The 11,875-nt window shown below is 43.9% G+C and overlaps 1 protein-coding gene across 1 annotated transcript in view; it reads left to right on the forward strand.

Moving 5' to 3' along the window:
* Positions 1-10,800, forward strand: part of LOC146867899 (reticulocalbin-2-like) — a 192,411-nt gene extending 181,611 nt beyond the window's left edge. The window contains exon 8 of the mRNA XM_085608611.1: positions 9,444-10,800. Within this exon, the coding sequence (XP_085464737.1) occupies positions 9,444-9,596 (153 nt within the window). The 3' untranslated portion in view covers positions 9,597-10,800. The remainder of the gene's footprint in view (positions 1-9,443) is intronic.
* The last annotated feature ends 1,075 nt before the right edge of the window (positions 10,801-11,875 follow it).

The following is an 11,875-nucleotide window of genomic DNA, read 5'->3' on the forward strand; positions in this document are numbered from 1 at the left end:
GCAGTCCTCCAGGACACGTCAGGCTCCGAGCCGATAAAAGCTCCAACAGCCTCTCCGGCACCAGCCAACATCACTTTTGGCCTGCCGCCATCCACGGCCCCAAAACTGTTCCAAATCAGAACACGTGTCACCCACACCACGATCACGCCTGCCGAACGCTCTCCTGCAGAGACGTCACCATCACACATCATCGACGCCGACACCGGCAGAATGATGCTCCACAAGAGGAGAATAACTTCCGAGCCAGCTTTGGACTCCTACCGGATCCCGCTTAAGAAAAAGCAGCCAGTGGCTTCGGAACCAGTTCTTTACGAACCTCTCCATTCCTCTTACCAAGATCCACAGTCCTTCTCTCCCACACACTCCGAAACAGACGTTTTGGAGGACTACATAAGTGACCGCGTCCCCTACCCCGGAGAGATGGACCCTGAAGGCCAACAGGACCCTGACCAAGCTTGGGATGACCCTGTAGACTCGGTGCACCTATGGATACACAGGACCCGCAACTCTATGGAGCAAAAACGTCTTCCACAGAGGACACTGCCGCATTCAACGCCCTCATTGAACGTGCTGCGGCCAATCATGGTGTGCAACTCCACTCTGACACCGTCGAGGACGACTTTCTCATGGATACTTTCGCATCCTCAGAAAGGAATATAAAAACTCTACCCATGTTGAAAGGTGTCCTCAAACCAGCAAAGGACATCTTCAAAGAACCCACCAGGGCAAGAGTAATAAACCCCAGGATCGACAAGAATTACAGGTCGGCGCCTGGGGACCCTACCTACATTATAGGCCAGTTACCTCTGGATTCCATAGTAGTTGCAAATGCTCGCAAACAGGCACACTCGCAAACGACAGGGGATGCTCCTCCCGCGGACAAAGAGTCCAAAGTGCTAGAGACCTCCGGCAAACAGGTTGCGGCCCAAGCAGCTAACATATGGCGCATTGCCAATACTTAGGCGCTCCTCGCTCGCTACGATCGAGTACACTACGACACATTAGAAACATTACTCCAACATCTCCCTGACCAATTCAAAGAGGGAGCAGAGATCCTCATCAGGGAGGGACAACTCCTCACAAACGCATCCATTAAGTGTGCACTGGATGCCACGGATACAGCTGCCAGAGCCATAAACACTAGCGTCATGTTGCGACGACACGCCTGGTTACGAATCTCCGGATTCAAACCTGAGGTACAAAATAACATCCTCAACCAGCCTGTCAACCCCGACTACTTATTCGGGCCAGAGGTTGACACCACCCTAGAGAAAATAAAAAAGGACACAGACACTGCAAAGTCCATGGGGGCTCTCCAAACGCAGTCCTTTCGGAGCAGCTCCTTTCGTCGCCCCGGAAATAGAGGAGCAGGTAGAGGACAGGTGTCACAGCAAACCTACAACAAGGGAAACACACAAAGTTCCTACGATAAAAACACCCGGGGTGGTTATCGTGGCTCAAGCACAAAGGGCAGAGGACGCGGATACAGCAACACCAGGTCCTCCCCCAAGAACAAACAGTGACGCCCTCTCCCTTCCTCCCGACCACATAACACCTGTTGGGGGAAGGCTACAAAGGTTCCTGTCCACGTGGAACTCCATCACCACGGACAGGTGGGTCAAAGATATTGTCAAACACGGTTACTGCCTAGAATTAACCTCAACTCCACCCACAATACCTCCAAAACACCGTCCTATGTCCTCAGAGCACTTAACGCTCTTACAGCAGGAAGTGCTAAGTATGCTACTAAAAGGTGCAATAGAGGTCGTACCCGTCCACGAGCAAGGTACGGGGGTGTACTCCCTGTACTTTTTAATACCGAAAAAGGACGGGTCACTCAGACCTATATTAGACCTGAGACCCCTCAACCGCTACATTCTCTCCTAGCATTTTCACATGCTCACTTTACAGCAAGTCCTCCCGCTGCTCAAGCAGGGAGACTTCCTGGCCACACTGGACCTCAAAGATGCGTATTTCCACATACCCATTCACCCCTCACACAAAAAATACCTCAGGTTCACTGTTCAGGGGCAGCACTACCAATTCAAAGTCCTTCTCTTCGGCGTGACAACAGCACCCAGAGTTTTCACAAAGTGCCTAGCTACTGTGGCTGCACATCTACGGAGGCAGCACATAAACGTCTACCCTTACCTGGACGACTGGCTTGTTCAAGCAAAGTCAGCCCAGCAATGTGCCAGCCACATGTCCCGCACCATTCACCTACTTCACAGTCTGGGGTTCTCACTAAATTACCCCAAATCCCATCTCCAACCCGCACACGTACAACAGTACCTAGGTGCGACTATAGGCACTCTGGCGGCCGCAGCTCAGCCAAATTTAGTGAGAATCAACAGCATGCAAATGCTGATTTCCAAGTTCAAACCACAACACTCCCTTCCCGCGCGAGTGTTCATGCAGTTGATAGGCATGATGGCCTCCTGCATTTTCATAGTCCCACACGCGAGACTACATATGCGCCCGCTTCAGGAGTGCTTAGCACGTCAGTGGAATCAGGCTCAAGGACAGTTGAAAGACCTAGTGTTGGTGAGCGGTCGGGCATACAACTCTCTGCATTGGTGGAATCCACAAAACCTTTGCAAGGGCCGACCGTTCCAAGAGCCTGTTCCACAAATAATACTGACAGCGGACGCGTCTCTCCAGGGATGGGGAGCTCATGTACTCAACTACACAGTGCAGGGACTATGGACAACACAACAAAAGAAGATGCACATCAACCTTCTAGAACTGATGGCAATCTTCCTGGCTATGAAAGCATTCAAAGTACACTTGTGCAACAAAGTCGTGTTGATCCGGAAGGACAACATGACCGCCATGTACTACATACAGAAGCAGGGAGGAACACACTCTCCACAGTTGTCTCATCTGGCTCAGAGCATGTGGAAGTGGGCCATTCAGAGGAACATGTTCCTCATGGCGGAACACCTCCCCGGCAAGGACAACCAGATGGCGGATCTGCTCAGCAGACACAGCCACCAGATGCACGAGTGGGAGTTACACCCATCGGTACTCCAACCGTACTTCCAGCAATGGGGTCATCCAGAGATAGACCTATTCGCCACAAGCGAAAACGCAAAATGCCAAAGCTTTGCCGCCAGGTTCCCACATCCACAGTCGCAGGGCAATGCGATATGGATGAACTGGTCCGGCAGATTTGCGTACGCTTTTCCCCCAGCGCCGTTGATACCGCTGGTGGCTCGCAAACTCAGGCAACACTCCCTGACACTCGTCCTGGTTGCTCCAACGTGGGCACGCCAGCCATGGTACACCACTTTTCTCGAACTTTCCGTGGTGCCGCATCAAAGGCTGCGGATCAAACCCGCGCATTTGACGCAGAACCATGGAGAGATTCAGCACCCAGATCCGCAACAGCTGAACCTGGCAATCTGGCTCCTGAAGTCCTAGAGTTTGGCTACCTAAACCTGCCACCTGACTGTATGGACATCATTAAGGAAGCTAGAAGACCCACTACCAGAGCTTGCTATGCAGCCAAATGGAAAAGGTTCGTCATTTATTGCAATAATAATGACATTAACCCGCTAGACGCATCCATCCAAAACATAATTTGTTACCTCTTACACCTATACCGATGCAATCTGGCGTACACCTCTATACGTTTCCATTTGACCGCAATATCAGCCTATCTCCAGAACAGGCAGCACCTCTCTTTATTCAGAGTGCCTGCCATCAAAGCATTCTTGGAAGGACTCAAACGAGTAATCCCTCCAAGCCACCCTCCGGCTCCAATGTGGAACCTCAACTTGGTCCTCACACGCCTGATGGGTCCACCCTTTGAACCTCTACACTCATGCGAGATTCAATTCCTTACCTGGAAAGTAGCTTTCCTAGTAGCGATCACTTCTTTAAGAAGAGTTAGTGAACTCCAGGCACTAACCGTTCAAGAGCCATTTATACAGGTTCACGCCAACAGGGTCGTACTACGTACCAACCCCAAATTCATGCCCAAAGTGATATCGCAGTTCCACATGAATCAAACTATCGAACTGCCTGTTTTCTTTCAAAACCCACAAACTGTCGCAGAAAGAGCACTCCATACACTAGATGTGAAGAGAGCCCTCATGTACTATATCGACAGGACTAAGATCTTTAGGAAGACTAAACAACTTTTCATTGCCTTTGCCCCACACCACAAAGGTAACGCTTTCTCCAAAGCAGGTATAGCCAGATGGATCGTTAAATGTATTCAAATTTGCTATCAAAAGGCTAAACGCACATTAACGATTCCCCCACGAGCCCACTCAACACGTAAGTTAGGGACCTCCATGGCTTTCCTGGGAAACATTCCTTTACAGGAAATATGTAGAGCAGCCACCTGGTCCACTACACACACATTCACCAAACACTATTGTGTAGATGTGCAATCAAAACAGCAGGCCGCTGTAGGACAGGCTGTTCTCAAAACTCTTTTTCAGACCGCTGCAGCTGGCACTGGTGGCCGCCGCTAATAGGAGGTACTGCTATGTATTCTATGCACAGATATGAATTCAGCAGCCCACATGCCTCAAACTGAATATGCTACTTACCAGTATGCATCTGTTCTTGGCATGTAGGGCTGCTGACATTCATATCGCCCTCCCTCCTCTCCGGCGCCTGTAGCAGCTGCAGCTCTCAGAATTACTGTAAGCATGGTCATCACTTTCTGTATCTACCTAATCACTGCCACAATGGCGAAAAACAATCTGAGGATGGAGAGGATGCCCATGCGCACTGTAGTCCAGGGGAGGAGTCACCTATCCCAGGATACTTCGAAGACTCTTCCAGGACAACAACGTGCAAACATCCGGACCCAACACTAGGCGGCGATCTATGCACAGATATGAATGTCAGCAACCCTACATGCCAAGAACAGATGCATACTGGTAAGTAGCATATTCAATACTCTTGATTTGGAATGGCGACTCCACAGATCTGGCTGTCTTCCACAATTGGCTCAATCAATGCAACAACAACATTCAGTTTACAATACATTCTGATGATAAAGAACTTGCTTTCCTGGATATCAAGATCTATTGTGATAACAAACTACAAACAACACTATATCGCAAACCAGCTGAACGTAATTCCTTACTTAGATACAACAGCCATCATCCACGCAATCTGCGAGACAATTTACCACTGGGCCAATTCTTGAGGATTCGCAGGAATTGTACCAAAAAGGAGGACTACATGGCCGAATCTGAGGATCTAAGCAACAGATTGTTAACAAGAGGTTACCCAAGGAGATTGGTGAAAAAAGCACGAAAAAGGGCATGGTTCAATCCTCGAGAGACCTTATTAACACCTAAAGAGAGACAAGACATGGCATTACAGAGAATGATTTGTGTCACCACTTTCTCCACAAGAAGTAATGCTATCAAGAAAGTGATAAATAAACATTGGAACTTGGTAGCGGATGATATTGACCAACCAAACCCACCAATGCACTCCTTCAGGAAAGCCATGAGCGTTAAGGATCATGTAGTCCATTCCTTTTTGGAGATGGCCACCAAACCCACTATTCAAGAACTTTGGAATCTCCCACCAGTAATTGGTCCTTTCAAATGTGGACGTTGCAAGGCCTGCGAAACTACTGATACGATGAAGATTTTTGTCTATAAAGATAATTCAATTACCCTAAAATCATTTACAAACTGTAATTCGGTCAATGTGATCTATGGCATAATCTGCCCCTGTGGGCTACTCTACATTGGGCAAACACAACAGAAAGTAAAATCTAGAATTCTGCAACACCATAGTAGGATTCGATGTATGGTAGTTGGGGCCCCTCTGGTTGAACATTGCGGTCTGAAGAACCACAAGCCTGAAGATCTGAAATGGTTGGTACTGGAAAAAGTAAGGTTGGGACCGAGAGGTGGAAATTTGTCGGCTATTCTGAATGTGAGAGAATCCAAATGGATGATACTCTTGGACACCATAGTAAATGGTTTAAATGAATTGGATGGCAGCAACGCTCAACTAGCCCATCTCCGTACTTAATTTTCAGATCCTGCCATTGAGGTACCACCCCGTGTGCCATCGCCCCTTGCAGGTGATCAGAATTAATTCCCCCCCTTTTTATTTTACTACATGTGAATACCTTCAGGTTTGGAACATTTCCATTTTGAATATTCATGTCGGGGTCACTGCGACCGACTCTTTCCAACTTCTGTGAAATAACCAATGACATTTTGTTCTTTGTCGGATTAATAATGTATACTGACCTAAAAGATATTCTATTGGTCACATGATCATTTAAACACACAGCTTTATCATCACGCCACGCTGTGAAATATTGTCTTTCCTAAATACAACTGTTGAACCGTGTCTCATTATTTGTCAAATGATGTCTTTACCCAATCCAATTGTTGAACTGTATTTCATTCTTTGCCTAGCTTCCAGCTGGCTCATAACATCAGACCAACGAGCAGACTGTAATAATATGATTGTAAATACATAATCCATTGACCTTGGTTCCCAAGCAATGTTAATGTATATCTCAGCGAATCATCGATTAATGTCATTGAATGATTGTCCATTATGAATTGTACTTAACATTTGGTCTTGATGCAATGGACATATACATGATGGGCATTTACCCTTTTTAAATGATTGCCCAGTATTTAGCATGTGTAACAATTCAGATCCATGAGATGTAGATACCATTATGGGTTCAGTAATCAGTAGTCTGACTATTTAATTTATTTCTAATAATATCTGGAGCGACGCCCTAGTCTTTTTTCCATCACACTATCTAAACCGGCATCTAGCGGCAGCACGGTAACGGGGATCACGTGTCCCTCTCGCGTCTCCCGTCAAAGGCAACAGGGAGCTTGCGCGTTTCCTCTTCCATTCACTAAGCGGTTTGAGAATACGAGGGTAAGTGCTGCTCCTTGGACGTTTTACATGCCCTGCTAAATAGGGGCACTGTGAGGGCAATCCACATTAGGCGTTATCTTCTAAATCTTGGGATAGTTTCACCGCGCAATTAGCCTCACCATTCACGCACCGAGACTCTGAACAGAGCGTTTTTCCTTATCAGGTTAATTCTCTGTTAAGTCTTCTCCGCCGGCACTTTTGATGATATGTTCACATTGGGAAGCGCGTGTGCTACAATTTTACCCTGATCACGGCGCTTCACTACACAGCAGCATTGTTGTCCTACTTAAGCAATATTCTTTAACTTGGGGAGCGCCAGCGTAACGCTTTCATCTTTACCACGGCGCGACACATGCACCAAGATTCTGTTCACCCTGGACATAGATTCGTGTGTCCTTCGGGGTAGGCTCACCCTTTAACCACCACGGGAACTTTCACCATTGACTTTTTAACTTGTTGCAGGGTCCGCAGCTTTGATTTTTAATCCTCCTCTTCTACGTTTAGATTCATTCCCCCACGAGGACTCAGCGGAGGCACAGCCCCGTTTTTTGTCCTGGCATAATTAATACCGACCACGGCTCCGCCAAGGCGGTTTTTGGATGACTTTGGGATTAAACGACAGAGGATTTGTTTCTCTTTGGCAGAGTAAGTTTTTTGCCATTTATTTATATTGGATTGATCTCTAAATTATGAGAGACTGTTTTCTAATGATTACCCTAGGTGGCCATCACTCTCTCCACCCGTACCGTGAGGAGGCTTTGCTACCCCTTTATCTTTGACGACATTCTGCGTCTTAGAACCCTGCCTTTTGGCAGATACGGTAATCCTTGAGATTTTTTAATTTATTATTTCCCCAGATGAATTGAGATTAATTTAGCCTTACACTCGTTTTATTTGGGTTTTTCATAGGTGCCCTCCATCCTTCTACACGTACCCTAGTCCTGAGGAAGACCCCACTTTGTAAGGTCCTATTGAACACCTACACGAACCAAGGGGTCGAAACGTCGACATTACATCCTTGCCAGTATTATCACCAGTACATGATGCACTGTGATCTCCTTTATACATGGCTTTTTTCTAAATTGTTTGTACCGTACTTTATGATTGGATCTATGTATAACATGTGGCAGTAATTTAATAATGCCGATCAATTTGATTGTTGTTTAGTGTATTTACCTATGTCTTCACTTTCCCCTTAATTCCACACTCAATCACTGAACCCCCTCCCTTCCTTTTCCGGGGCACTTTCATTATCCAGTTGAAAAGATTTTGCCAAATCAGTTCAATCAAGTATATGTTTACTTTGGTTCAATGTGATTAAACAACACTTGAACTCTATTTCAGTTTGTTTTGCTTAAATGTTTATTGATGTTGTTTTGACATGATCTGTTTTTATGCTGGGACCAGTTTATCTATACTGTTCTATACCCAGGTCCCAGTGATTTTGGGTCTACCCTTTCTTTAACTACTGTATTAAAATACTGGCTGTTTCCATCGCTTTACTGTTTGCTTTTTAAGTTAACAAGGATAAAATCTTTGCTGGTGATGTTCAGGGCTACAAACAGCATCATTGGATTACTGTGTAAGGCATTATTGTACAGACATTCACTTTAGTGCTAATGCCAGTTTTAGAGAGACTGCTCTGCAAATATAATAATGGTCAGATCTTTGTAGTTTCTCAACTCCCAGGCTGACACTGCGGTGGGAGTAACTTAAGAGTGCGAACTTACATATTCAGTGTGATGGAGAGTATTGACACGTTATCTCTAAGTATGAACAGCAAGCGTAGTAGTGCTTACCACTACGACTTTCCGAGCTTCCAAGGACAGCTTTGAAATGTCTTCCTTAATTTGTGGTAGCTATTATTTGACCATTGGAAAGGGACACTGTCATCCGTATTAAAATGTAGAGAACAATAGACAGGGAATGGTACTTATTATTATGACAGCAATGCATGGACTGTAATTGATGTACTTACCTTTTGTCATGGAAAGACAGACTGGTAACATACCCAACGCGTAAAGATTCTCGGACCTAAAGTTACGGGTAAGTAATTTGTTGTTTCCGCCATAGAAAATAATAGAACATTTCCAAACTATTTGTGCCTGTAATTATGGTGATGTAACATTCCTTTATATGAATCTTTCGTTCTTCAGAGGGTCCACAGTGGTGCAAAAGTTCACAAGATCTGAAATAAGCCTTTCTTTACTGTTGAATTGCTATTGCTGATTTTCTTGTAATCATTTTAACAAATAATGTTCCTCAGAGCTTTTCCTAGGGGTGGGGGGGGGGGGGAGTGGGGTTCTTGTTGATGCAATTGAACATTTATGCTTTATTTGAGGTTGTCACCTATGTGTATTTTATTTTCTGAAGTTCAATGAAACAAAAGAAAAGTTTTATAGATTTGTTTGATGTTATGTAAAACCATTTCGGAAGTTGGCTGAGTGGGGTGACCAAAAATTGCATGCAGTCTTAAACCTTGATAAAGAGTTAGAATAGTAAAGGTACTGCATAGATTTCATCCTTACAAGTTTGTTTTCATTTTAAAGGCTGTTCATGTCATCGAAGAGATAGACATGGATGAAGATAACAGGCTGACTGAGGCAGAAATTATTGAAAATCTGGATCTCTTTCTTACCAGTGAAGCAACAGATTTTGGCAGGCAACTGCATGATGAACATTTTTATCATGATGAACTTTAACAGAGGGTTAATGTGTTTTTCTCAACTCCTCCTACCGTACTAATATTTTGACTGCATATGCAGTACTTCCAAACCTTTTTATTGGTTCTGTAGGTATTTAAAAGTACTATTGTTAGTGTTAATTTAAATTATTGAAGTTGACGCTTTAGTGGATCTGAGCCGAATTTATTTGGGGTTCACTCTAATTTATAGACATTTTCTAAAATAATTGACTAACCTTCCTAAAGAATACTATCAACAGACTATCTAAAACGTTCTCAAATGGTTCTGCCTCAATTTACAACGGGTGTATTACAAGCTTTCTAGAATGTAAATGCATTGCCAAGAAAACAAAATACAGTGAAATTTGTAGGTGGAATACTTGTGTCCTTAGAACCTTGAACTTTTTCATTTGCTAGTTTTCTGTAGGGGGTTATGCGGCTATGCTAATGAAAGCATTCTGTTCATTGTAATCCTCTTCACCTTCATTCTGGAATATTTTATTTCATCTTTAACTGTTGGATGACCTTATGGACTGGATTTACCACCAGTAACATTGATGTACGCTTGTCTGAGATTTAGTTTGAACAACATGAACTGTTATCATTGTTGTAGAACCCAGTTTTGCAAAGACTTCCAAAAACATTCAGTTTAATTTCAAATGAAAGATCTGTGCCATTGTTAGAATTCCATATATGTAAAATGTCTACTTCACACTAATATTTTTACCAAAGAGATTTTCTTGTCTATTTAGCCCTGAACAATATTCCATTTTGTTCTCTTTTTATGAAATGCATACTCATATTAGGGTTCTGAAGCATGTACTTAATTGTTTGTAGACTGTCCTATAAATTCTTTTTTTTTTTGACTGTCCTATGAATTCTTCTTCGCTGTTTTTTTTTTTTAAAGGTTCTATGAAAATAAGTGTTACAGGTATTCCAAGTATAGAATAATTCAAGTTTGAAATGTGCTTAGTAAAGTACTTGAAACAAGACTTACATGATAGATTTCCAGACAGCTGAATGCTCTTTCTCTAAATAAATGTGAATTCTTTAATGTGTTCATGCAATGCAATAGAGTGAGTGATATATTGTATTGTTGAGACATGAATTAGTTCCGCTTCACATTTTTCAATAACAACTCTATATGTGAATGTCATTCCCTATGGTGTATATGCATTCATAGTTTCATTTTCTGACCTATTAAAATAATGAACCCCCTACTACTACATAGTTATACCTTCATGTATCTCTATGCATAGGTTTTGATTATTTGTGTTTTCATATGATATTTTCTTCACTCTTTTTATATACCTAAAATTCACGAAGGTCCTCTAACACACTGAAAAGGCAAGTTATGAGAAGAAATATGTTGCTTATTTGTAAATACAGTTCTCTAGGATAGGTATCTGTTCTAGACTCACATGATTGAATCCTTTCCTGGCATCAGACTGTGAACCATCAGTGATCAATGTTAACCTATCAGTGTGTTTATCCATTTAACTGTATTGAAAATGGATATAGACAACAAGCAGCATATCCTCTTCATTCTTGGTCATTCGTAATTCACTACCTTCCAAACACCAATAGTGAAATACATGCAAGTAACATTTTTCTTCTCCAGCATTGGGACTTTCACAGATTTGTACGCTTCATTTAGGACTATGAAAGTAGTTTACAAAAAAAGTGGAGGATGGTGGGAAGAGGCTTGTTTCAATAAAAGTGGTTGCATTGAAGCCTGTCCAATAGCCATCTCTAATCTGAACTTCATATCTCAGCATTAGTGCTTCATAAAAGTCAATGTAAATGCACACATTGCAACACAGTTCTTTAGAAGTGCGGATTATTCACTTTATCATTGAGGGGGGAGGAGTCAAGATGGCGGGCTGACTCGCCACGGAGCTGCAGCAGTGGAGGTCTCTGCTATTACCTCAGTGGAAGATGGGGATCTCAAGCTTTTGAAAAGAAACTGATGTTCCGAATATAGCTTTGATGGTAGTGCTCCCCCGCACCGTGTTAACTGTGGCGTTTTACAAGGTCTAACAAGATACGAGGTCAAGGCATAACGTTACCTGCTGATACGGGCTAAGAACACAGCGACGCAACGAGCAGCAGCAGCGAGCTCGTTAATGGTTCCGGCTCCGTTTCTTGCAACAGCTGCTGTCTAATGGCTCCTTCCAGGTAAAGTCCCTGGACTCCGTGGCGGTGCGCTGTACGAGCAAACACCGGAGCTTGGTCCGAGCCTGGTTATCCCTCTTGTGGGCTCTCATATACATTCAGGGGGGAGCCGAACAGCGCTAG

Source organism: Triturus cristatus, chromosome 1_2, assembly GCF_964204655.1.
Source record: "Triturus cristatus chromosome 1_2, aTriCri1.1, whole genome shotgun sequence".
Lineage (NCBI taxonomy): Eukaryota > Metazoa > Chordata > Amphibia > Caudata > Salamandridae > Triturus > Triturus cristatus.